The 27,720-nt window shown below is 38.6% G+C and overlaps 1 protein-coding gene across 4 annotated transcripts in view; it reads left to right on the plus strand.

Moving 5' to 3' along the window:
- SYCP2 (synaptonemal complex protein 2) overlaps nt 1–27,720 on the plus strand; it is a 51,890-nt gene that overhangs the window by 2,383 nt on the left and 21,787 nt on the right. For 3 of the 4 annotated variants that reach the window (XM_081195970.1, XM_081195971.1, XM_081195972.1), the window contains exons 2-30: nt 179–228; nt 1,038–1,178; nt 2,368–2,496; nt 3,530–3,634; nt 4,558–4,582; nt 5,707–5,792; nt 6,506–6,594; nt 7,350–7,384; nt 8,311–8,453; nt 8,531–8,583; nt 9,226–9,271; nt 9,845–9,940; nt 10,436–10,496; nt 10,723–10,871; nt 12,194–12,268; nt 12,743–12,901; nt 13,000–13,096; nt 16,964–17,139; nt 17,946–18,021; nt 18,215–18,272; nt 19,497–19,630; nt 19,723–20,084; nt 21,622–21,746; nt 21,948–21,984; nt 22,310–22,383; nt 22,466–22,523; nt 24,457–24,512; nt 25,115–25,166; nt 26,106–26,271. In XM_081195970.1, the coding sequence (XP_081052096.1) occupies nt 202–228; nt 1,038–1,178; nt 2,368–2,496; nt 3,530–3,634; nt 4,558–4,582; nt 5,707–5,792; nt 6,506–6,594; nt 7,350–7,384; nt 8,311–8,453; nt 8,531–8,583; nt 9,226–9,271; nt 9,845–9,940; nt 10,436–10,496; nt 10,723–10,871; nt 12,194–12,268; nt 12,743–12,901; nt 13,000–13,096; nt 16,964–17,139; nt 17,946–18,021; nt 18,215–18,272; nt 19,497–19,630; nt 19,723–20,084; nt 21,622–21,746; nt 21,948–21,984; nt 22,310–22,383; nt 22,466–22,523; nt 24,457–24,512; nt 25,115–25,166; nt 26,106–26,271 (2,890 nt within the window). In that variant the 5' untranslated portion in view covers nt 179–201. The remainder of the gene's footprint in view (nt 1–178; nt 229–1,037; nt 1,179–2,367; nt 2,497–3,529; nt 3,635–4,557; nt 4,583–5,706; nt 5,793–6,505; nt 6,595–7,349; nt 7,385–8,310; nt 8,454–8,530; nt 8,584–9,225; nt 9,272–9,844; nt 9,941–10,435; nt 10,497–10,722; nt 10,872–12,193; nt 12,269–12,742; nt 12,902–12,999; nt 13,097–16,963; nt 17,140–17,945; nt 18,022–18,214; nt 18,273–19,496; nt 19,631–19,722; nt 20,085–21,621; nt 21,747–21,947; nt 21,985–22,309; nt 22,384–22,465; nt 22,524–24,456; nt 24,513–25,114; nt 25,167–26,105; nt 26,272–27,720) is intronic. The other variant, XM_081195973.1, reaches the window with a different exon arrangement.

Raw genomic sequence — 27,720 nt, forward strand, 5'->3', positions numbered from 1 at the left:
TGATTGCCACAAATAATCTTAAAGAACACATCGGTTTACTTGTATATTTTTATTGTGCTTTTGATATTAATGATAAAATGTAACTTTTCACAGTTGTAGTGTACAGCATATTTATATTAATTAAAATTAGATTTTATATTAATTAAAATGTGCATTTCCTCAATTTTTTGCCTCTCAGGTTAAGTATATGAAACTGTCAAAATGCCTGTTAGGAGGCGGGAAGGACAGGTATGTGCTGCTCTGTATCTGTTCTGAGTTGTTTTTGTTTTAATAGCTTAGCCTTTTACATTACCAAATAATAGTTTTACGAGCATAAGGTATTTGTATGTTTTTAATAGTCTGTACAGGCCTTATACATTATTATTCCCAAGAATGATTTTTTTGTTCAATCCAGACCCCAAAGAGTTGTAGAAAATTGATTTATTTGATGTTTAGCTCACCCTTTCCTCCCTCCCCACCCCGCTTTGAATGTGCATAAAATAATAAAACTAGTGGAACTACTGCAGTATAATTGAATACACACATGGTTACCTAAACCACTATATATCCTCCAAGTATCTTTTGATTCAGGAACAGGTAATTGTTTCTAAATTCCTAAGGAACGTGTACAAATGCATACATAGAGCTTCTACATGATATCCCCCTCCTTTGATTTCAGAGAAAGGGGCTGCATTGTCTGTACATGCCTTTTCTTATATATACAGCTGTCTCTTCCATTGATTTGAATGGAGAAGCCACTGTGAGCATGGAAACTTTGAGTTGTGTCCAGTGTAGTACTACCTGAGCATCCCATCAGCGCAAGCATTTCTGCTTGCACAATGGAATCTTCCCCCTTTCCAGTCATTGCTATTAACAGTAACATCTTTCTAATATTTTGCACTATACATCTCTTTTATTTTTAAAAAAGCCAGAAAAGCATTTTAGTCCTAATTAAAAGATTGATTAAAAATACAGATTTGCATAAGATTTGTCACTGTGCTCAATTTAACTGAAGTATTAAGTAGTAGTATTTGTGTGTTTTTTCCCCATTCTGACAGCTGGAAAAATGTATAGATGATGCTACAAGAAAAAATGACTTCCAAGCATTGGAACAGTTCTTGGAAACTGATTTTTCTGGTGGCATTTCTCACAAATGCAGCAAACAGTTTCTCAATAAATTAGACAAACTTATATGCCAGGTAATGGATTTTTGTTTTTGTGTTACGTCAGTACATAGTGGAATATTGTATAAAATATTGTTTAGGGCAGTTTGAATTATAGGAGAACCATGGGGTTGATAGTATTATGAAGTATTGTTGATAGTATTCTGCCTCTTTGAGATGAAAATTGTTGTGAGTTTGCAGACTCCATGTTTCTGTTAATCTCTCAGCACAAAATCACATTTGAACCTACTCAATGTTTTCTAAGTTCTTCTCCATTGTCCTTTTGTCAACAGACAGATGTGTTGGGTGGGGAACAGGCGAGAGGTATTTTAAGTTCTATTGCATTGCTCTCTCTTTGTTCGCTTTTAAATGGACTGTTAAGATTGTTTCATCATAGCATGCATTTTACAGTAAAAGCATTGTTATGCTTTTATTCTGCTGCTGTTTACATATTTATCCAGTTATAATGGCATTTTAGGAGTAAAAATGTTTTTTGTGTGTGATTTACAATTTGGGTGGTGCTGTGGTCTAAACCACTGAGCCTCTTGGGTTTGCCGATCAGAAGGTTGGCAGTTTGAATCCCCCTGACGGGTTGAGCTCCCATTGCTGGGTCCCAGCTCCTGCCAACCTAGCAGTTCAAAAGCATGCCAAAAAAGTGGAAGTAGATAAATAGGTACCGCCGTTTCCGTGCACTGCTCTGGTTTCTGTGTTCCTTTGTGCCAGAAGCGGCTTAGTCATGCTGGCCACATGACCCAGAAAAAAAACTGTCTGCGGACAAACGCTGGCTCCCTCAGCCTGTAAAGCGGGATGAGCGCCGCAACCCCAGAGTCGTCCGTGACTGGACTTAACTGTCAGGGGTCTTTTATCTTTACCTTTTTAAGATGACTTTGATTTTATCATAAAAAGTGATGTAAAATTCAAATTTCTTTGTGGAGACAAGCAGTTTCTTTTTTTAAGAAAAATGTTTATTTAAATATGTGACTTCAAGGGGTCGGGGCCCTCCAAAATAGTTGTGAAGGTGGTGCTGGTGTGGGGCAAGGAGGGAATCAGCAACATTTCTGCCACCCCCATATCCACTCAGATTCTTGGATCTTATCTTTTTCTTCTTTTGGATGGAAGGAGACCTTCATTTGTGGCTGACAAGTCTGGATCCAACCCATTGTTTTCATCCTGTTAAGTAAAGTTTTTTGTATAATTACTGAAAATTTTGTTTTTCAATTTTCAGGGACTTGACAATGAAGAAGTCAAGAATGTTTCCACTATATTGAATACTCTTCTGAAACAAGGCAGAAATATAACCATATTAGGGGAAATTGGGTTTCCAGCAATGGTAGAATATGGTCTTGTTCAAAAGATAAGTATAGGAAATTCAAAAATATTTCCTAGGAGTAATTAGAGATAAAGTACAGTGGTACCTCGGGTTAAGAACTTAATTTGTTCTGGAGGTCTGTTCTTAACCTGAAACTGTTCTTAACCTGAAGCACCACTTTAGCTAATAGGGCCTCCTGCTGCTGCCGGGCCGCCAGAGCACAATTTCTGTTCTCATCCTGAAGCAAAGTTCTTAACCCGAGGTACTATTTTTGGGTTAGCGGAGTCTGTAACCTGAAGCGTCTGTAACCCGAGGTACCACTGTAATAGCAACATATTGGACGTCCATTTGATTTGAGTGCTGAACAGTGATTTAAAACTGATAATGGCTCCTTGTATGGGACGCGGGTGGCACTGTGGGTTAAACCACAGAGCCTACGACTTGCCGATCAGAAGGTTGGTGGTTCGAATCCACAGTCCTAGCAGTTCAAAAGCACGTCAAAGTGCAAGTAGATAAATAGGTACCGCTCCGGTGGGAAGGTAAACAGCGTTTTCATGTGTTGCTCTGGTTCGCTTAGTCATGCTGGCCACATAACCCGGAAGCTGTACACCGGGTCCTTCGGCCAATAAAGAAAGATGAGCGCCACAACCCCAGAGTCTGTCACGATTGGACCTAATGGTCAGGGGTCCCTTTACCTTTACCTATATGTATCACTAAATCATAATGATGATAAATCCTAATGATCCTGCTCCCCAATAATTGTATCGGTCATTTGAGTGGAGAGGGAATGAGCCCCGTCCCCAGGCTGATTTGCATGAGTGGGGGGCAGTTATGTGCCTATGTGTTTTTCTTTTCTCTCTCACTCATTCTCTTTTTCTTTATGCAAGCATGTGTGATAAACTGTGTTGACTACACCTACCACAGGCATGAGGCAAAGTTGGCCATGAGTGCACATTGCCCTTGTACCAAAAGAAGGCTTGTTACCTTTGGTTTTCAATTGGAAAACAGCCTGGTGAATTCTAGAAATAATAATAACTTTTAAATGTATACTTATACAAACCTTTTATGTTTTCTCTACATGGTAAATTGGTTTGAAAAGGCTCAAGAAATTATCCAAAATACAGTAAATGAAAAGAATGACAAATTTGCCACTCTGTTTGAAGACTTCTTTGATGTTCTTATGGTAAATATGTACCTCTTGCATTGTATTTATTAAATATTTATAAGATGTATGTATCAAATATTTGGGGGAAAGCTTTTTTATGTAGCACATTTTTCGCTCTATAAGATGCACCAGACCATAAGACGCACCTAATTTTTGGAGGAGGAAAATAAGAAAAAAAATATTCTGAATCTCAGAAGCCAGAACAGCAAGAGGGATCGCTGCGCAGCGAAAGCAGCAATCCCTCTTGCTGTTCTGGCTTCTGGAATACCTGCGCAGCCTGCATTTGCTCCATAAGACGCACACACATTTCCCCTTACTTTTTAGGAGGGAAAAACTGAGTCTTATAGAGCAAAAAATACGGTACATTATTTTAACTCATTGGTCATAATTAGCTACTGTATCTAAACTTTAAGAAAACAAGAAATCCAACTGTATTAAAAAGACAATTAGATATCCATTGTTTATCCCATATGCAGATAAAGGATATCATGTTCAAAATTTCTATTTGGTTATTTCAAATGTAAACTATAGCTATGCACATATAAGCAATCTCATTAGGTTGTCACTTCTCTTCTTGTCCATTTCCTCTTCTTTTTCAGCATAATGAAAATAAAGTTATTACATGTGTATTTTTCTGGAGTCTGCCTAAACAGAAACAGAAAACAATTCTAAAGATTTCTCATTGATAGCAGAATTCAGTGACTTTGGGGCACCCAGTTTTTGCTGATCCTTCCTATTCACTGCAGCCTGTCTGTTTCCTGAAAAGCTGCTTCCTTAAATGCTGTGCCTCTGGGTTTAGCAAAATTCAGGTTCTGCCTTGGATTAATGGAATTGCTTTTTAATAGCACAAAGTCACCATTGGATACAATCCATTTCCACAAATAAAGTAGTAGTCCTGATTGTGCAGAGTGATTTTAATATGTTGTTTATTTAAATTGTAGATAGTACATGATACCAGCAGTAAAGGTATGCATGAAACTAATTACTATAATTATATTTATTATATTTTTAGTTGCATATACTGTTAGTCCTATAGGTGTTTTGATTAATCAGTAATGAGTGCATTCTATATATTACAGTCAAATAGCCTAGATGCTGGGCTGGGGGAAGGCACTTCCACATTGTCAAAAAAAGAAAATGCATCCCAAAAAGTGGCAGGGAGAGGAAATAGACTTACATAAACTGCATATACTGATTTATGTGGAGAGAGGAAGAAAGAAAAATTGATGGATGCACATTTAGGCTGTGTACACACAACTGGCTTAAAATGCAGCCAAGTCATTTTTTTCCAATTTGGATGAATCTGGTTTCATCTTCTTACAAAATGGATTGTGGCTAATTTTGTGTGTATACCACTTCCAAAAACAGTGCTGGGAGTCCACTGGATGAATAGTAAATAGGAGGATGTACACAGCCTTAGGTATTTTTACAGTAATTTAAATAGAAATGCAGTACATTTCACTATAATGGGGAATACTGTGATCGGGTAAACTGCGCTTGCTTAGTTTGCTGTCCAGATGTTGTTGTTGGTGGGTCTCTTCAAGAAACCTACTGCCCCTTCTTATAATTCTTGACTTGGACTAGACAGCTCTTCAAATAGAAGGCTGTCTTATATAAAGTAAGACACATGGCGACCTTATTGGATTATGAAGTTTCAGATAATCTACAAGCTTTGAAAGATGCTAAGTTTGTGGCTCTCTGTAGAAATGAAAAGGACTACTGTTGAATCATTATAGAGAAAGAGGCTCCAATCCTCTATACAGTCTTCTTAAATCCCATTGATTTAAGATTTAAGCAGCCCAACTTTCTACAGAGATGCAGCCAAAAGCTCTAGCAAATGAGCTTTACTGTTCCTTGTTCCTTTCAGGTTGCATAAATTAAAGATGGCTGAAATTTAGAATGCTTGTATGTTAAACTCCTGTTTGTTTTGTGTCACTTCAGACAATCAATATTTATAAAGCTTGCTTGCTTTCTAAATAAAAGGCTTTAAAAGTGTTTATTCACACTATAATTGCCAGGTTTTTTTTTGAAATATAATCATATGGCTTTGTAGAGACTTATGTAAATGATATATTACAATATTTGTTTAGGTAAAATACAAGTGCTAGAAAATTTTGTTTTGCGAACATGCACACTTGCTACCGATAAAAGAATTAACATTTATATTCAGCAGGAGGTAAGAAATTTCTTTCTTCTGAACAATGTTAGGTTTTAATGATTATCCCCTGTTACCTGGTGTATTTTAAAAAGTTTTTATTCAGTTTTTTAAAAGACAGTATAGAAATAATGTACATATACCTACTTCTCTGATCTCTGTGTCCATTTGTTTTAACGTGTTTATTTTGATGCATTTCTTCTATATATTTTTGAAAAATGTTTGTCTTCTAGCACTATCCCATTTTTATAATTTAAATAAATTAACATCCATTTTTCTCTCAAGCACTTTAAAGAACATTTCCTTTTTTTTCTTTCTCTTATGTAATTTCTGTTGTTCTTTGGCTACTCTATCAGCACATAGCTGATATCATAGCTGACATACCAGCCACTAGGGTTGACTTTTGAAAAGTGCTTTTGTATTTTTAGCGATGCTTCATTGTGTATAGTTGGCCACATACTTGTCCAACAAAGGCCTGACTTTAGTTAGTTTATCCAGACTTTAGCAGAGGAGAATTTCTCTTGCTCCACTAAACTGATAACCCTGTGTTGTACCCTTAGACTCAGATTTATATATTACAGAATAAACATTTAAGATCTGCAGTCATTAAGATAAAGATTCTTAAGTTACATTGTTTTAATGGACAATTAAAGATATTCTTTCAACTAATGCATCACAAATATTTCTTGTTCTAATGTGGTTAATTTTCAATCATTTATTTTTATTATCCTTAGGCAGTAAGAAAATTGAACACAATGCTTGATTCTATGCCCCGAGATACTAGAAAGAAAATTATTTCTACAGAGGAAATGCAAGAAGTCATGTAATTATTTAATCTTTAATATAATTACATAAGTCCTTTCCCTTTTCATAAAACTAGAACCTTGGTAAGAGAATCTAATTTGGAGGCAAAATCATTTTGTTGACATGGCTTAAAATATTCTTTAGGCACAATCCAGCCTCTGGGTTAAGCATTTCTAGAAAGCTGGTCTTAGAAGGCAGTATCAAAGAAGAAAGATCACAAGATGCTGGTGTAAGGAAAGTCAATGTAAATTAATGCAGAAATCTCAGCCAGATCAAACATGACAGATGGCCAACCAACCTCTGCTTAAGAACCTCCAAGAAAGGAGAGTCCATCACTTCTCATGAGAGTCTGTTCCACTGTCAAACAGCTCTTACTTTTCTGTTCTTCCTGATGTTTAGTCAGAATCTCTTTTCTTGTAACTTGAATCCATTGCTTTGGCTCCTATCCTCTGGAGCAGGAGAAAACAAGCTTGCTCCATGTGACAACCCTTGTGATATTTGAAGATGGCGATTATATCTCCTCTCAGTCTCCTCTTTACCAGGCTAAACATACCCAGCTCCCTCAAGTGTTCTGATAAAGATAGGCCAAACATTATTTTTATTTTTATTTTTACAAAAATCAGCCCAAAAATAAACAGAAAAGATGACTTTTTGGAATAAGATATTCTTAATTGTGGATATCACCATGAAGGGGATGCACTAATCATTAAACAAAAGTATATAATTTAAAAACAAAAAAGAAAAACACCTGAATCATAATATTTTGTTTTGCAGGAATGATATGGGAAAGAGAATTTTGGAAGCTGGGGGTAAGTGCAGAGGATACTTATGTTTATTAGCTTAGATAATGTAACAGGAGTAGTTTTGCTATTGTGCCCATATTGACAATGTTAGCAGTATAAAGAATTGCATTTGAACATGAACATTAATTTGACAAAAGCATTCGGTTCACACATAAAAAGAACCCTCCCAGCTCTCACCTGGGAGCTTCCCCTCTTCCCCCAGCTTCTCACACTGCGAGATCCTCTCTACCCTGCCTCTCGTGCAAGGCCCTTCCATCACTTTCCTGTATGTCTCTTCCTTTAATTTAAGATAGGGAACTTCAAAAATCAAAACAGAAATATAGGTAGAATTAACAGAAAGAAAACAATAATTAAAGATCATAGAAATGTAAGATAAGTAACTAAAACCAAAGAGAGAGCTCTTCTTATTCTCTGTTTGTCAATTATGTAGATAACAATTATTCAAAATATGTACTTCATGTTAATATCCAGCTGTATTAAAGTTCAGCCTTTTCACAATCTGCTAGGTGTTGTTTTCTTCATTTTCAATCCGAGGCATCTCAAATTTGCCTTTTTCCACTCTTTGAATAGGAGATCCCCATTGGCACTCAAGGACTCTAGTTATGCAGCATCTTCATATAAAAAACAAACAAACCCTACTGAGTACGCTCAGTCCTCACTGGGATGTTTTAGAGGCTTTTCCCTCTAAAGGTTATACCTACTTCTGCAAACCTTGAGGTCCCCCAAATCATACTCATGCTCCCTTTTTGTTTCTCAGTAGCCCAGTTTGTTTCTCAATAGCCCAGATAGCTACATGGCTATCATAACCCATTACCTTTATGCAATATATCATACATTGTATCATTTTTTTAAAATTTAAGCAACTAGTTAACAAGTGTAATATTTATCCCTGGAAGGAGGTTTTATGCTAATATTCCTCTCATACATTATAGACTATGACCTCCAAGTTGCCATTACAGAAGCTTTGTGCAGAATGACATCAGAAAAACAGAGGCGAGAACTCGCAAGCCAGTGGTTTTCAATGGAGTTTGTTAGTAATGCATTTAAAGAAATTAAGGATTCTGAGTTTGAAACAGTAAGTCACATTCAAATACTGGGTATTTCAAAGCAAAGGTATGATTGCAATACTTATGCTGCTTTTCTCCTTAACAGGATTGCAGAAAGTTCCTTAACCAGGTGAATGGCATTTTTGGAGACAAAAGAAGGTATGAAGTTAGCAATGAACCACCCTAAGATTGTTTGATGTCAGGCGGTATAGAAATGTGATTAATAAGAATAGTAACGGAAAGCACTTTTTTAATTGGAGAAGAATGCAACATTAGATATATATACACATGCAATGATATGGCGACCTTTCATAAGGTCATAACACCTTGTTTGTGGGATCTGCACTGGCTGCTAAACTGCTTCCAGGCCAAGTTTGGCAGTTTGATAAGGCCCTATACTGGATGTAGTCAGATTACCCAATGGGTCACTGCTTTCTGCAGAAAACTGTCTTATTAAAGTCTGCAAAATATCAGAAACCTGCTCCACAGCAACCCAGAACAGCAGTATCATTGTGGCTGCCGGTTCTTTGTGGAAAAGCAATCTTGTTAAGATATGACAAGTACCCACTTTTTGCAGTTTGTTCCTTCTTTTGCTTGAGGCAAGAAACTTAATCTCTCTAATAGAATCTTCCAACCAGGTGGGGAAAATATATATAAACTTTTTTTTAGGAAATATTTTGTCCATAAGCAGGACTTTAATTTTTTCCCATTTGAAAAAGTAATGGAAAGTGGGAACAATTACCTGTGTGTAATGAGATGGGAAATGAACATATCTTCATTCTGTAAATACTTTTTTGACAGGGTTTTTACCTATCCTTGTTTATCAGCTATGCTTTGTGAACATGAGGTAAGTTTATTTCTTTTGTCTTGTGTATCTTTTGTTTTTTTAGAACTATTGGTGTTTTTGTTTAAAATTGAAACAGAGATATGTGTTTGATAGATTGTGAAAAAATTAGAGGCTCTTTGGAATGAAAAGGCAAATGAGTTCTTATGACATTGGAGATTTGACATCAACATAAAATTTTGGGCCAATTTGGACCTGGCATTCCTTGTTTATTAAATTTAATAATGTTGAAATGAGTGTTTGACTAGTGTGCTCCCCCACATCTCTTCCTTTTAAACATTGTCCTCTTGGCATCTTAGACACAGTTCCCCATTATCTTTGAAATGGAGAACTATGTTTTGATGTGGGTTTACTAACAGTTTGATCCTGGTTAGTAAATTAATATTTCCTGTTTCAAATATAATTGGGAACAATAGTTTTAGGGGACCAGGAATGAAGTTCTGAATATGATGTGCAAGATAAAGGGTTGAGTATACAGGCCTTACCTGTTCAATAAAACTATTGTGTATTTAGTAAGAAATCTTACACCATTATACATGCATTTATAATTTTATATTTGGATTGAATTTCCTTTAGCTACAGATCCCAGCAGATGACAACCTTGAAGAATTTTGGATTGATTTTAATACTGGTAGCAAAAGTATATCCTTCTACATTGCTGCGGATGATGGCGTAGGTTAAGTTTTCTTATTGTATTAATTTTTTAGGGGTAGTTTAGTAGTCAAAGAAAATCAGTTAAGCTCTGCTGTGAAGGTACATTAGAGTAGCTGAGTGGATTTAGTAGATGTAGACTTTTTTCAAAACTACACTAGGTGTGGCAAGGGCCTGCATGGATTTTTATAGTCCTTGTCCTGCTCCTCCCCCAGCTGATGTGTCCATATACTCAATCAAACGTACCAGGTTTCCTAGCCCACGTGCCCACTTTGGATAGTTGGGGGAAGGGAGCAGGTATAAAAAAAGTGAGTGGAAAGTGGTACCTGTAACAGAAAAAACTGGCAGATCACTTAGAGATTTGGTTGACATGCTGGTCCATGATCCTCCAGGAAAACTAGAGCTCCAGGAGAACTAGTTGTTAACCTGAAATGTATGCCTTTTAACACCATATTATGCAAGCAAACAAAAATACAGAAAGAACTTTCATCCCTTTTCATCAAATGTTATTTTTAGGGTCATCAGTGGGAAACTGTTTGCATCCCTGAAGAAGAAGTAAAAACATACATTATTGAAGGTATTGAGCACATAAATTTATTTCTTATTCACAGTTAACTGTTTCTATTAAACAGGAAGGATGGGATTCATAATGAACCAATGGTATAATCATTACTCATTTCTTTTTTTAAAAAAAAAAACAACAACCTTAGTTTATTTGAATGCTGCATGCTTCTGCAATTTTTACAAATAATTAACATATAAGTAATAACAATTTAATATGAACACACTTCATTGTTGCCTAGAGAAAGACAATAAGAAATTGTTGACAATACATTTACACAATCCAATGTCTGTGGGTATCCAAGAAGGAGAGAAAATAATACTGCATTTTGATTCGGCATTGGAAATTGTGGATGCAGCGTTGAAGGTTTATGGTGCCTATAAACGTCAGGTAAAAGCGAACCAATTTCCTTTCTCATCTATCCTCTATCTAGCAACTGAAACAAAAATGGATGTTTCACTTTTGAGTGATTATAGTTCTTTTCATAGTTGGTTCTGTTTCTATTTATGCATTGCCAGTTATTCCTAAATGAACACCGCATGCAAGCACTTGTCACAAATTAATCTAGGGTTTTCCAGTTCTGAAACTGCTGCAGAATAAAGCAGTGGTGATTTGTGTAGGCAACTGTTGAGCAAAATGGGGGAAAGAATAGAAATGTACAATAAATTACCTTTTAAATGAGAAACAGTCTAATACAGGGGTCACAAATAATTTTGGTCCACATTTCAAATTTTGAGATAGAATTGGGGCACTGGTTACAAAATTGCTGCTATGGGTGTGGGCATGCCAGAACACAAAACTAGAGACAGCCATCCCTAATCACCTTATGCTTACCATTGGAAGTCAGCTATGTCCTGGTCTTGATTGTGGAGATCACACAATATTAATTTCACACGCACGTACATATTGCTGCTGTCTAATAGTAACAGGAAGCATTCTTCCGTACCAGGAAGAATATACAAGGTAGACACACCATAGTCTCGCATTTCACAGAAATCACATAGAAGGTAGCTGAACATTTTGCCCCATCACTTTCTTTCTAGGAGGGCTAAAGACTTTCTTTTTAAATAAAAGTTCAGAAATCTGAGGCCCCTGCTGAGGGACACCAGTAAAAGTGCTGTGGCACCATGGGTGCTGTGTTAGTCTAATATAAGCCTTTAAGCTAACATGTGATACAACAATTCAAACATACTGTCCTCACAAAAAAATGCATACACACTTTTCCTGAAAGCATCCTGAACAAGCGGAAGCAATTTCCAGTGAGTTGGAAATGGCAAAAGAGAAAGCTTTTCAGATCCATATTGACGGTTTCCCCCACAACAATGTTGTGAATTAGTCATTGTCCAAGAGAAAACACAAAAGAGGTCTCATAATAAAGCCCTTTATAATCTAAAAAGTGCATTATTTCTTTGTGTAAAGAGCCTAAACTGCAAAAATAAAGTTTCCCCTACTTACCATAAATTATTTTTATTTTGTATTTTCTGTTATATAGTGGTACCTCGGGTTAAGAGAACTTAATTCGTTCTGGAGGTCCGTTCTTAATCTGAAACTGTTCTTAACCTGAGGTACCACTAATGAGGCCTCCTGCTGCCGCCGTGCCACCGCCCATCCTGAAGCAAAGTTCTTAACCTGAGGTACTATTTCTGGGTTAGCGGAGTCTGTAACCTGAGGTACCACTGTATTGTGAAATATTTACTACTTAAATTTTTCAGGGATTTACAAAGAAGAATACTATGTCAGTTGCCAAAACAACAGTACATGTCATTTTTGATGAAAGTGAATCACAGGTTTGTATTTCAGTTTATAATGGGATAATATTAAAAGCAAGCTTCTGACTAATAAATATTGAAGGCATGCATTATTGTCTGAGATGGTGTATATTTTATCATTTCTTTATCTGTTCAAGTCTTTCTCATGAAAACCTTGTTATTCAAAAGCCTAAAAGCGACTTCATCCGTTCACATTAAATCCCAGCAGAACAGCTGGATGTTTGCATGTGTACAGTTTAAACAAAATACTTTTGGGGCTACTATTTTATTCAGAATCTGCATGTGAGGGTTCAAATCCTACTTCCAATGTCATGCATAATTTTACACACCTCAGTCATGCTCCCCATTACTTGCCTTTTTTCTAAACTGAAAAGCACCCAAAATCAAAACCTTTCCTTCTATTCTTTTATCCGTTATCTTTATCTGAAATATTTTTAATAAATTGATTAGTATTGAACTGGGATTTTATTTTATTATTTTTAAAATAAACAGGTTATTGTACCAGAAAGTCAAGTATCTCCTTTGGAAGAAAACTCCTGTAAACCACTGGAAGATAAAGAAACTCATTCCCCACCACATCAGTATCTTCAGACACAGAAAAATTTGAATCAGAAACTTAATAAGGGGGACTTGCAAACGGTTAAATCCAAGGTAATTTGTATAATAAAATGCAAAAGAAAATGATGCATATTACATTGCACGGTTAGATTGGCATTATTTTAAATTATGCTTTTCTGTTTTATTTCAAGATTAATCCAGGTAAAAGGAAAGTGTCTGAGGCATCAATGGTGGTGCTGTCTGCTGCCAGGTTGTCTATGCCAAGTCCATTACCAGCGGTTAATACTTGTAAGTTAGATGCAATGTTGTAAGGTGTAATTTACTGTTGTATTTGCCACCTGCTATGAAAAATGCCTTGTTTTTATAACACATCAACAATTATGATCCACATCTGGGACAGGGGAATAAAATACCCTTAATAAGATTTTGGGCAGAGCAATCCAGTGCTCCAGTTATGCTAGGTGTGAGGGAGATACAACTCTGCTTTGTTGGCAGACAAATATATCCTTAACCTAGGAGGCAAGGGAAAAATACAACTCAGAAAACCCCCAAACTGTACAAAAATGGCTGATACACCCTAATCAGGGCTCTGCCTGCAACAATGGACATGAATTCACATAGATCAAAATGAGCCCTCAACACCCATCATAAGATGACAAGATGACACTGCCCTCACTTCTTGAACCCTGGTGACTCAGGCCACAGTGGCCCCACTACTCCCAGTCCTACAGGCAGGGGTTCAAGCCTTTCATGTTGCTCAAAAGCACAATTTTTTAGGACAATACTTCTCCATCTGGAGTTTTGCCACTGGGTGTGTGCAGGTCTTAGGACAACACTTGGGGACCAAGTCAGGCCTCATTGGGAATAGCCTCTCAGACCTGACCCCTGGTGCATTTACTAGATTTGATCTCATGCTCTCTGCTACAGTCTATAAAGGGCACCCCCCACAATTTTAGGACCAAAAGCAGCCATAACAGCTTTTTAGAATCATGCCAAGAAGCTCCTGGCTTCCTCACCCACCACAAACCGCAAAAGAAGTCATTTCCGTGGGTTAAGGAAGCGTTAACTGGGTTGGGTAATGATTACAAGCTATGAGGAAGGCAGGAGAGCAGAATTGTGGGAGATGTAGTGAATCTCCTCAGTTTTTTCTCCTGCCTTGGTGAAAGAGTCCATTCCTTCCAGCTCTCTCTGTTTTTCTGCCTTCTTCCACTCCACAAGTTGCAGAAGCTACTGCTCTCCCAGGAAACACTCAAGAAAAGTGCTCTCCACAGAAGGCATACTTGTTGCCTTGTTTGAACAGCTTTGCCTTATGGAGTGAGTAGGAAAAGCAAACTGAGTGAGGATATCTTCCTGCTACTGTAGTTGTTTGAAGGGGGGGGGGGAGAGATTCAAACCCAAAATAAGGCATAAAACAGCAACAACAGAAGCAACATAAATCATTGCACCCTTAAAGATTTTAATCTTTTAACTTTCTTTAATGCCTCCCTTCATGTGAAATATATCAAAGAAAGATGATTGTGCATATGTGAGGACCTTTGATGTTAATAGAATATATAGTTCCTTCCTCCTAAATCTCAAATATTAATGTTGTATTCAGCACTTTCCAGCATTAAGTTGCAATGAAGCATCTTTTTATTTGAATTTTATCAGCCAGTAGTTGCTTTTTATGTACCTCAAATAACGGGCCTCCTTTATTGAGCCTGCTAATGGTTTCCACAAGCATTTTCTTATTCATTTATGTAGGACACAGGCTAGGCTCTGGCAAAACTCTGGGGAGGGGAGTCTATAATTATGGAGAAGCCAGAGAACAGTAATGTGTGCCTTTTCTGTTTGATATTGATACATGGTGGTTTGAAATCAGGCGATGCTTTGATCTTAATTGTTGCAGAAGTAATTGAAAATTGCCTCATTTTGTGCAAAGTTGCCTCAACTAGGAAGCCAGTGATTTATGACTTAATAGTCAAAATCATTTTGCATTGTTGGCAGAAAGTTATAGTCATCTATGCTTTTGATGGCCCATTCTGTCATAAGGCAAATTGCAGTTATAGATACTGAGTACTCTTCAAAGGCACTATCAAATTACGGTAGCAGAGTCTTAAGCTTTTAAAGTCAATAAATGGTTAAATCTATATGTTGACTTTTAACTGTAATAAATCTTTACACTTGTCCTCCCTTTAAAGAGATGCCCTCTGTCCCCAGCCCTCTGTCCAGCCCTCAAAAAACACCTCTATGAGAGATATAAGATTTTGTGAGTGGTGCAAGGTGAGCTTCTTGGCTAAGAGGTGGGTTAAGAGCATAGGAAACTGGATTATATCAAGTTTGTCCATCTAGCCCAGCATTGTCTACTTTGACTGGCAATAGCCATGTTTCCAGACAGATGTTTTTCTCATCACCTCTACCTGACCCCTTTAATGTGTTGGATTGAGTTGAACATGGGACTTTTTGCATGCAAAGAATGTGCTTGACCTCTGCACTGTGGTCCCTCCACCTGGTTTTAGAATCCAGATCTTCCTGGGCTAACTCTCTGTCTTTCTTACATCATACTGTCTCTCAACACTAGAGTTGACCCCATACACATTCCAATCTAGAAAACCAAGCAAGTTCATCAATATTCCTCTCACCTTTTAATGTTACATTTCTTACAGTGGGAAACAGATTTTCCTTAAAGACAGTAGTCCTAATAGTTGGATTGATCAGCTACAGATTTGCCGAATTCTGATATTGACAATAGCTTTTTATGAAATGTACTTGAAACTGAGAGATCAGCATAATATGAAAGTGGACCTCAGTATTGTTTTGTGCCTGTAGTAGGCTTATATTTGAAATATGATTTATTTTTTAAAAACCTTTTATTGTAAGGTTAAGTTTCAAAGTGTATTGGCAAATCTTTCCAATATGATATTTAATGTTTCCCAAGTTCCTGACTTAAGGAAAGTGACTGTCATCTTAAATGCCAATCCCCCCCCCCCCCAAGCTCAGTTACACCAAGCTCTTAAAAGCTTAGAATGTGGCAGTCCTACTGTGCCATGATCATGCTCTGGGACTCTGACTTCAGCTCAGACACAGTCAGAACCAGGGGCAGAAACTCCGGAGCTGAGTGATATGTCCAAAACCTGGACATGTGCCCACTACCTGACCTAAGGTAAAGGTAAAGGGACCCCTGACCATTAGGTCCAGTCGTGACCGACTCTGGGGTTGTGGCGCTCATCTCGCTTTATTGGCCGAGGGAGCCGGCGTACAGCTTCCGAGTCATGTGGCCAGCATGACTAAGCCGCTTCTGGCGAACCAGAGCAGCGCACGGAAACGCCGTTTACCTTCCCGCCGGAGCGGTACCTATTTATCTACTTGCACTTTGACGTGCTTTCAAACTGCTAAGTTGGCAGGAGCTGGGCCAAAGCAACGGGAGCTCACCCCATTGTGGGGATTTGAACCGCCAACCTTCTGATCGGCAAGCCCTAGGCTCTGTGTGGAACACAGTGCCACCCGTGTTCCACACACTTCCAGAGTTAACACTAAATATGTTACTTCTAGTAAATGAGCCACCATAGCCGTTTAGAGGGCCATAAAAATTTGTGTCCCAGGCTTTTTAGACTCATCTACCCACAGCGCCACCCGTGTCCCTTACTACCTGACCTAGATGATGACTAACTCTTAGTTTTCTGAATGTATCCTGCATGTCCACTAAAAAATGTTCTCCATAACATTCCTGCTCTCTGCCTATATCTGTCTCTAATCCTATTCTAAAGTATAACTTTTTGGTTTGGCCAACAGGATCTGGGTAGCCTGTGTTAATCTCTTTATTTGAACGAAACAATTTAATCTTCTGTAAACATTGTATTTGGTACTTCACATATGTCATTTTACATGCTGACCTCCATATTGATTCTGTAAATAAACATTTTTTCTATTTTTAAATTGAATTTGAGACTCCAAGGTGTTTGTGGTTCCCACAAGTAATTGAAGCAAGAAGAGGTATAGTGTGAGATCCCCCATGGCATGTAATGAGTTCCAGATTAAAGATTAAAACAGAGAGACTAATAGTTCTGCTCTGTTCAATATCCAAGTTGTAGTAAGCCCATTTGCTGCAGTTTTGGCACAAACAACACAGAACATGCAAACTTCATTAAAATAACTCAAATGTGGATTTGTTTCCAGCAACTCCACTGAAAGGCAGAGTTAAAGCACCTCTTAAAATGATGAGCTCTATGGGAAGAACTGATATTTTCTCAATAACTGAGGAAAGAGCAGTGAATTTCAATCAAGAAGATGATTATGCGCCTCTATCTTCGTTTACCAAGTCTGCAAGAAAGAATAATTCTGCTGCAAAAAAGGTAGTTATATGTTTGTGTAACTTAGGGTAGACTCACATGGAAGCTTCAAAACCACACAATAGTACTGGTTGAAGCTGGCTAAAAGCTACCCATTCTTATGTGGGCTGGCTGGGACCAGGTTTGTGATACTGGAGAACACATTGGCCAAGGATTTATGACATTGCTATGGGACAGCTGGCCTAGCCAGGTAGAAATCTCAAAGCCATTATTTTTGCTCTTACTGAATCCTTGTGTACACTGTTTGCTCCCTTTAGGAAGCTTAATTTGTAGTTAAAATACATCTAATAAATCACGGCTGAGTGGACTTTGGACTTCTTAACTGTATTGCAAAATAGATCATCATTAAATTCCAGACAAATACAAACACCAAAGGCTAATTTTTCTGGCACTCTCTGTATGTGCATGTCAATCCAGCCAACCTTCATTGAGCTCGGACTTTATCAGTTCTGCTCCAAAGCCCCAAAGTGAAGGAATATGTTGGAGGAAGATGCTTTTTTGTCTGTCTGCTGTTGATTTTTTCGTTACCTAACATATCTATTTCCTTTTAATTAGTCCAGGCTATTCACACTTACCTGCAAATAAATCCCATTGAACTCAATAGGATTTCCCTTGGGCATGCATGTACTGCGTGCATTGTACTGTAATTTTTTAAAAAATGTTTTATTAGGGTATGTGATACTGATCTTTGAGAGTTTATGTATTTTATGCTTGAACCTGTGAAACAATTTGAACAATATTTGAGAAACTGAGGTGAAAATAAATGCATGCTAATTACATCAATAATTTTTTATTGTGTTTATATACAGCAAGCTCCAATTCAAAATGTTTTCAACACGCCTTACGAGGAAGAAGTTTTACAAACCAGTGAAAAACAAAAAGCAGGCAAGTTGCTTGACACATTTCACTATTTTTGCTTTTAAATTATTTTCATATTTGTCTCATTTCAGTTGATTATATGCAGCTCTTGCAGCTGAAGAGTGGGTTAAAAATGTTCTAAAAAGGAATAAAATTTGAATGGAAAATCTTTAACAAGATGAAGATTTTAAGTCTAATTTTATGTCTATATTTCACTTAGATGAATTGATGGATATTGTTCCTGATTCTCAGCTGGTAGAAAGAAGTGACAAATCATTGTAAGTAATGGAAATAAATTATAAACAGTAAATCTAAATGTTAACTAGTACTGATAGCAGAATACTCTGGTGGATGGCTCTGATTTCATGTCAGGAGGTCTTTAGATAAGACTATCATCAGTTATCTTCTCTGTGAAACAAAAACATGGATGTTAGTGGGGTGGGGTCCAAAATCCCTTCCAGCCTATGGCTTGGAAACTTTGGCTGTCACTTTTTATCATATTTTCTTTTGGCCTTCCTTACGCCTTGCTCACTAGGTTAAAAAAAATTACTCTTAAAAGAGTTAGCATTTAGTTAGTGCAAGAGTTCTTTTTTGTAGCTCCTGCACAGTCACACAGGCCAGTTATTTGCCCATGCAAATATAATTTGGTTAAATTCTAAAGCTAGCTTACAGTTTTGGTGGTTGCCCTGCTGCCCCCACCCTCTATGAGCATGCATGGCTCCCACCTTCTAACTCTATTCTCCTTTCACCACCCCAGCAGTAACTTGCTTGGAGAACTGCTCTTTGCTAAGTATTTTCTCTGTAAAGGAAAAAAATTGAACTCCTCCCCCCCTTACTTTTATATTTTCTTTTACCTATGTTTCCTCCTTATACTTCTGTCTTTTTGTTTTCATTGGTCACTCCCTGTTTGTGTTTGTTTCCATCTTTACAGGTTTGTCACTCAAGGGTTGGAATTTTTTGTGTAGATAACTGTCCTTCTGAGAGTAAACTAATTGGCGTAGTCTCTGTGTCTTCTACTTTCCCATCATAGCCAGGCTTTTAATAGCCAGGCAAGCAGTAGATGACTTTGTGTCTAAGAGCACTGCTTTGGGAGAAGGCATGGCTGATTGCTGAGCAAGTCAGGCTTACTCTTTCAAAGCCTCCACATTTTTTGCAGGGGTGCAGAGCAGACACCAGTGGCTTTTGCATTTCTTCAGGAAGATGGCAGGCCACTCATAACAGATTTCATGTGTTTCCTGGAGGCAAGGAACCTTAAAGTTTTTTAAGCTGCCTTATACAGACAATCAGGTTAGCTCTGCTGTTTCTGAGCAATTGGTTTACAGTAGTCTATAGGCCTTAGGTCCAAAGGAAAAAAGAGAAGTGTTTTTCTGGAGCACTTTTCATTGCAATAGAGCCCAAAACTTCACAGACCTATGATTCACAAAGCCTCCTACTAAGCAGGGAGGGACAACCACATACAGTAGTGATAAAAGTAGGATTTTCTCCCCATTTGCTTTATTTAGGTTACCTGGCATTCTGGAAAATTCTGTTGCAGAAGCTAGAACTCGGGAAAAACAGAAGTGTTGGGTACCTGAGCAGATAATATCACATTGTAACAAGCAGAATAGTAGTGCACTGGGAAATACAGACTATCAAGGTTAAACTTTTACTTCATTTATTAAAAGTGTTAAATCAGGTTTTTCTTAAAATCTCATTTTTAACTTCATTTTGTGTATGTGTGTATATTAGGTCCTAATTCATGTAGTAAAGCTGTCAAGCCAAGCGTGTTCACGTCAGTATTTGAAATGCCTTCTCCAGGGCTGAAAAACAAACGTCACAGCTATGGGAAAATCGTGGAGCAGCAATACAATGAAATCAGTAAAATACCAGAAAAAACTGGCAATATAAAGAGCACAGAGTCACGGAACAGTTTTAAACATTTGGATGAGAGCATATCAAAAGATAACAGCATAAAGGTTGCTCCTGGTAAACATGAAATATCACTTAAAGCAACAACGAGTTCAAGACACTCAGAATTCGTTATGGAAACCAATGACGACGCTAGCTTTGATGTTTCTTTTGGAAAAGGAACTGACAAGAAAACAGATCAGGTAAAATGAGAGAAGGCAAAGCATCGTCAGAATTACTTTTCTATTTGGAAATCATAGTCATGACTTTTCATATTTTTTAATAAAGTGTATATAATCACTACATCAAGTAAACCTGCCAGTTTGTTAAGATTTCAAATTGGCACAGTGTCACGCACCAAGCCGGTCAGTAAATCACACAGTTCCAAAGCTACACGATCTTCACAAACTTGTCTGTGTTTCAGGCCTAATGAGCACACCAGGTCATGCCCTGTAGGTCCTACTCCATGAAATCAGCTGCAGAGACTAAAAGTGCTGCCTGCCTACAGCCATCTGTGTCTCCTCCAGGGCTTCTTGCAAGCAATCAGAGACTGTACCTCTGTGCAGCCTGCCTTGAAAAAATGATGATGATGATGGTGATGATGATAATAATAATATTTATATGCTGCCCATCTGACTGGGTTGCACCAGCCACTCTGGGCGGTTCTCAACAAAATATTAAAGACACAGTAAAACGTCACCCATTAAAAACTTCCATGAACAGGGCTGCCTTCAGATCCCTTTGCTTTTCCTGTTTCATAACTCTTCTTGTTCCAGGGGGAAGGAGTTTATTGCAGCAGAGGGGTAGAGATACCCATTACTCTCATCTCTGCCTCTGAACCTCCCTCTTTCCACTTGTCTGCTTCAGCTTCTGCCTTTGATTCATGACGTCTGTCTGCCACAGCTCCCAACTCACGGAGCCCTGTTACCCTTCAACTTTTGACACCTCTTCTTCCCATTCTTCTCCCTGTGTCATAGTTGTCCAACTGCCACCCTGGACTGGGTTCCCCAGCTAGTTTCTCCCACCACTCCTCTGTGTTCAACCAAAGCATTGCATACAGATATCATAAAATCTATTTAGGTTAAAATATTATTTCAAAGAGGTTGTGAACTGCTAAACATCACTTTCAAAATATATTTTTCTTTAAAATTGGTAAGTGCTTCATAAACGTTATCATTAAAGTTGACTGCATTTCCAAGTGCCCTGGTACCTAAACCCGTGTTTAAAATTATTGTCACTTAATGGAGACTGTCTGCAGCAGGGATAGTGAACATGGTGCCCTCTAGATATTGTTGGGCTACAGTTCCACCATCCTTGACTCTGATTCCAGCCCTGATCTACAAAATAAAACGTAGGAAGAGACATACCCTGTAATTCTAGAGAGAACTAATGTGAATGGGGGAGAAAGCTTGCTTGTTTGCTGGATTATTTTTTTAAAAAAGGGTTTTGGAAAGGTTCCATTCAAAAGCTTTCTTGTTCATCCAGTTGATAAACTCCAGTAAATAACTCCCAAGCCATTTTTGCTCAGCTTTATGCACACTTATCTCCTTACTGCTGTTAATATAACTGCAAATGGCTTTAGTGGAGCAGAGATTTCCTGCGTTTTGTATGAATGTTCTTCATTTTCTAGCTACTAGTATACAGAAACCTTTGACTTTCCGAACGGTGCTGTAGAAGCTGTACTATTCTACTAATCAGATTTTCTGGTAAATTTAACAAATTATTTTCAAAATCTTACAGAAAGCAAAACAAAAAGAAATGATGGAAACTACAGAAATGTTACTAAGTAAAATCAGCAACCGATACAAAGGAATGGATGGTGCAAAAGGTACAAGAAAATTGTGCCAGTTCTTTGCTAACAGGAGGTATTCTATACATATTTTCTTTTTATAGTAGTTACTTGCAGGCTAGTAATGTATCTAGAATTGCAACATTTTACTGATCTTGCTTTAATTTCCATGATATTACTTAATTCCCTTAAAATATAGCATTAAAGCACATGTTTTTTACTAATGAATTTTCTGGTATGAAATAGATTTATTATTTATTTTTACTTATTTCTACAGCACATCTTTAAATAAATCAGGTTTCAGTGTTTGCAAGGTATGTTGTTTTTCTATACAAAGAGGTATATTAAAATTTTGTTTTACAATTGTTTCAATATGTAAGAATAAAATATACATTCATATAGTAAATTTAATGTTTGACTCAATCACTTATTAATAATTACTGATCTAACACTCCTTAGTGATATTTCATCTTTAAGATTTTGAACCTATTTGGGGGCACCTTATGAGGCCAAAAAGCAACTTTTAAATATTCATATAATTAAATAAGTCTTATTGAAGTAAAAGAGGATTGCATGAGTTGAGGAGGTGTATTAATGCCACTAGACAGTTTTCCCCCCTAACTCTTCTTTTATGCCTAGAAAAAAAGTCAGAGCAGAAGTTCTAGAAGTTTAAAAACTACTACTTTGCTCAACGTAACTACTGGGCACCTTATGTAAGTAAAGCATCATCTCATACAAGTACAATAATTTAGATTATGAAGAGTATACTGAATGGAGTTTTATCTCTTTTGATAGGGACGATGTCTACAACTTTAATCTGAATGGATCTGATGAACCTACAGTAAAACTTGGAGTAAGATTAGTATTGTAGCAAATAATGTGTTACTAATTATAAACCACAGAGCCTAGGGCTTGCCGATCAGAAGGTCGGCGGTTCGAATCCCCACAACGGGGTGAGCTCCCATTGCTCGGTCCCAGCTCCTGCCAACCTAGCAGTTCGAAAGCAGATCAAAGTGCAAGTAGATAAATAGGTACCACTCCAGTGGGAAGGTAAACGGCATTTCCGTGCGCTGCTCTGGTTCGCCAGAAGCGGCTTAGTCATGCTGACCACATGACCCGGAAGCTGTACGCCGGCTCCCTCGGCCAATAAAGCGAGATGAGCGCCACAACCCCAGAGTCGGTTACGACTGGACCTAATGGTCAGGGGTCCCTTTATCCCTTTACCTTTACCTACATTAGGTAGGGTATAGCAGCCCACATAAGGCAGTCAATTTGGGAGTACCGTTATAATGGGAAGAGCAGTCCTAATGGTGGGAAGTGCAGAGTGACAGATTCACTGCCACATCCTTAACCTTAGGCTATATTTTCAGGCTGGAAACTGCGCTGCCTCTGTAACACCCTGTTTTGCAGCCCTCCACTTAACTACTGCCAGCAGCAACAGCTTCCTAAGACACCCATGCTTACAACAGGAACAGTGAGGCCTCTATAGTGGCAAAGCCCCACTGTTGACAGAAGGGTACCTCCTAATTGTATCCCATGCAACAGCACAGTTTTGAATTGTGTACTTCATTATTATATTTTTTGCCACCATGTGCCTTTGAAATTTTCTGGCTCCAGCTCCAGACATATCCCCAAACTGGGAGAAATTTAGAGGGAACAAACTGCACTTAATGTAAATGAATGATCGCTTAGGTAAATAAATAATTATAACATAATCTTGGCCCACTTTCATTTTCTTTACATAGCATAAATGATTTACCATATGGCTTATTTTTTTAAAAAAACATTTTATTCAGCATGCTCCTTTGGTGATAATTTTTAAAAACATTAACGATAATACATTAATCCAATTCAAGTCACAGACAACTAATCAACAAGCAGGACACTCAGATTTAGGTGCATCAAATACATCAAAGAGTTCATCCTGCTAGCTCTGCATTCAGATTCCCATCTGCATCATAGGTAACTGTAGAAGAGATTTTGCACACAAAGATAAACATAGACAGAATAAAATAAAATCACTCACTGAAATAAAAGGATTGCATTAAAACTGATAGTCCGAACACCATAGCCTGTCATTGTCTATCCACCTGCTCACTGCTTCCAAATGACAGTCACTAGAAGCCCAGAGAAAACGATGTGTTCCTATTGCCACCTAAAACAACATGAATGTTGCAAGGCTCTCCTCTGGCAGAGTAACTCCAGCAGTAAAGCAATAATGGCAAATGAAATCTGTGTATAGGGCAGTTATAATGGGTGGAATGCAGGCTTCACGAAGCAGCTCATCTCATGCTTTATTCAAAGGGCAGCATGATTTGTATGGAAAACATGATTCCCCCAGATACCCATAATATTATAAGGATATATTAAATTGAAAGGAGCTGATTATATTTTCCATGCCTCTAACATTTTAATAGGGATATTTGCTGCTTCAGAGGTTCATAATGAGATTTGGAACCATGTAAAAGGTGTTTATTTAGAAGGGGCTTATCAGTATCTAACCCTATGCATTGCTACAGCTATATACAAAATAGACTGGATTAATGGAGGATATGGAAAAACAATTGTAGTATTTCCTATGCTGTTTCAGTAATTTTTACTAAGTCTCTATAGTCTTTTGCAGAAGGATACAGTCTGTTTTTGTAAATTTCATTACAAAAAGGAAATAAAAATGCTTGATTGCTTGGGTGATATAACCAACAAAAATAGATGAACAAGAAAAAAAAGTTGCAATGAGATTTGATTTATTTCTGTTTGATGTATGTCTTTTGGTATTTACATTTTAGATCCAAGAATTTCATCTTACCAAACTGGAAGCTAGTACTGATGTTCCAAAGAAAAAGTAAGCATATTTGGATCATTAGACCCAAATTCCTTTTAACCCACCTTATGATTATAAAAGTATAAGTACATATATTTTGATTTGATTACTACAGTGGTACCTCTTCTTATGGACGCGATCCGTTCCAGGGTGCCGTTCGCACCCCGAAAAATCCATAAGTAGAGCCCCGCTTCTGCATGTGACGCAATAGAGCGCTCATGCTCTCAGGCGTGCGTGGCGAAATCCGGAAGTATACACTTCTGGGTTTGCCGCATTCACAACCCAAAAATCCACAACATGAACCTAACGCAGCTAGAGGTATGACTGTATTTTACACAACCATCTCAAGACAATGTATGATAAAACAGCAAAAATATAGGTAAAAATATTAAAAGCCCATAAATCTGAAACAAAACTAAAACAGACACTTGTAGCAAAGACCCATTTATCCACCTGAGAAAGCTTGTTGGAACAAAAATATATTCAGTTGTTTCCAGAAGTGTAGATAGTGGGCACCTGTTGTATCTTGATAAGATTTTCCAGACATTCAAGTAGTCAAAAAACAAATTAATCCAAGTAGAGTACCTATAATTTTTACATGATTTACTTTATATTTGTTTCAGGAACCATGGAAATAAAGAGGAAATTATAATCCAAAAGAAGCAAGATAAGAAGGTATTTAAAGACCAGGAATACAAAAGAAGAAGAATTAAAAGTCCCCAATATTTAAAACAGTTTGTTCAGTAAATATATTATATAAGGGGTGCAAAAAGCCATCTGCAAATCATGAATGTAATCCATAGATTAATATACTCACAAATCCAGATTTCTTGCATGGGGAGCCTTTCTGTGTGCTGGAAGTGGAGGAGGAGGGGGCTGCAGTGGCAATAAATGACTGCCTAGCATGGAGCAAAGCAGCCACTCTGTTCTTCTGTTAGCCAATCAAAAAACTACTAGGAGAGAAGGGGTAGAATTAACTTGGGCAGACCTGAGAGGGAACTTCATCCCTCTGGTCTGCCATAAAAGAAATGAGAATTTGCCAAGGGGGGAGCCATTGTATTTCCGACCTTCTCAGCCCTACCCACCTTTTCTGTTATAATATGGTGTTAGCTAAGCTGTGTTAAGTTATGATGAGAGTGCTATGGACCCAGGTACTATATCACTGTATATTTGAAACTACATTATTTCTGTACTTAAACGTTGTATCCAAACTTACCATTACTTTAAAACTATTGTACTTATACGTTGTGTTTAAACTTACCACTAGCTTCAAACTGTTATTCTTAGCAGAATATACACGTTTTTCATTTCAACTCTTGAGTAGGAATTATTCCTTATATTGAAACTTTTGGCCAGAGTTCTTGATACATCCTTTTCAGTATGGACCCAGGTTTAGCTACTGGTTGACAGTTGGGAAATAATTTTACCCTGGACCATAATTGGCTATTTTGACAACCACTGGGCTTAAATCAGTCATGGCAAACTAGTTTCATTGGTTTTGGTTGTCTTCAGTGTTTGACTTGTTTAAGGACTCAGTCATAAGTAATTTAGCTGGAAAGGCTCCTGCAAATTTAATGTCAGTAAATGGTTTATCAGTGTTTTCTTATTTTATAGAACAGAACTAATAAAAACAAGAAGCACCTTTTCAGTGACACAGATACAGAATATAGAGATGACAAGACAGATATTAGCTGGCTAAGAGAATCAAATAGAAAACCTAAACTGCAGCTGGTTGACTATAGCAGACCCAGAAAACAAAAGTCTAAAACGCTGGATACAAGTACGCAATCTATATATTACAAAGTTTATAGCTGTAACGATTTCACTTCGTTCTATGATAGTAAATGTCTTCTTATTTTGCTGTCTTGTAGACTTTCAGTGTAGTATACTTAAAACATGTCAGATGAATTTCTAGAATTGGATATTATATTTGTCCCTGACAGATTTAGTGGGGGAAACTAGTGATATTTTGCTGTTTCTTGATTGGGTAAAATATGAAAATAGTATATCGCTTACTTTTCAATATACTCCACTGGAACAAACTTTATAGATCAGGAATGACAGGTTAGAGTTTCTGTTCATTAATGGTACTCTGATTTCACATTTTAAATGACTATACAGTGGTGCCTCGCAAGACGAAATTAATTCGTTCCGCAAGTTTTTTCTTCTTGCGAGTTTTTCGTCTTGCGATGCACAGTTTCCCATAGGAATGCATTGAAAATCAATTAATGTGTTCCTAGGGAAACCGCCTTCAGACCAGGTCCGGGGACAGTCTGTCCCCCGACCTCTTCTGAAGGCTGGGGGGGGGGACAAGGGCTTTTCTTCCCACTGCCAGCCTTCAGAAGGCTGTTCTGAAGGCTGGCGGTGGGAAAAAAAGCCCTTCTTCCCACCTCCCGCCCCGCAAGCTCCGGGGACAGGAGGGCTTTGCTGCCGACCGCCAGCATTTTAAAAGCCCCTGCTGTCCCGGGGCGATTTTAAAATGCTGGCGGGTGGGAGCGAAGTCTCTGCTGTCCCGGGGAGATTTTAAAATGCTGGGGGGCGGGAGCGAACGCTTCGCTCCCGCCCGCCAGCATTTTAAGATCGCCCGGGGCAGCAGAGACTTCTCGCCCAAAGCAAGGCGAGCTCTCCGAAGGGCTCCCCGTGCTTCGGGCGACAGGCTGCCGCCCCAAGCCTCGCGCACCCGGCAGGACCTCCTGCCGGGCGCGCGAGGCTTGCAGACACTCGCCCAAAGCAAGGGGAGCCCTCCGAAGGGCTCCCCGTGCTTCGGGCGATAGGCTGCCGCCCCAAGCCTCGCGCACCCGGCGGGACCTACTGCCGGGCGCACGAGGCTTGCAGACACTCGCCCAAAGCAAGGGGAGCTCTCCGAAGGGCTCCCCGTGCTTCGGGTGACAGGCTGCCGCCCCAAGCCTCGCGCACCCGGCGGGACCTCCTGCCGGGCGCGCGAGGCTTGCAGACACTCGCCCAAAGCAAGGGGAGCTCTCCGAAGGGCTCCCCGTGCTTCGGGTGACAGGCTGCCGCCCCAAGCCTCGCGCACCCGGCGGGACCTCCTGCCGGGCGCGCGAGGCTTGCAGACACTCGCCCAAAGCAAGGGGAGCTCTCCGAAGGGCTCCCCGTGCTTCGGGTGACAGGCTGCCGCCCCAAGCCTCGCGCACCCGGCGGGACCGCCTGCCGGGCGCGCGAGGCTTGCAGACACTCGCCCAAAGATTTAAAAATGCTGGGGGTCGGCAGC

Source organism: Podarcis bocagei (genome assembly GCF_964188305.1).
Source record: "Podarcis bocagei genome assembly, chromosome: 5".
Classification (NCBI taxonomy): domain Eukaryota; kingdom Metazoa; phylum Chordata; class Lepidosauria; order Squamata; family Lacertidae; genus Podarcis; species Podarcis bocagei.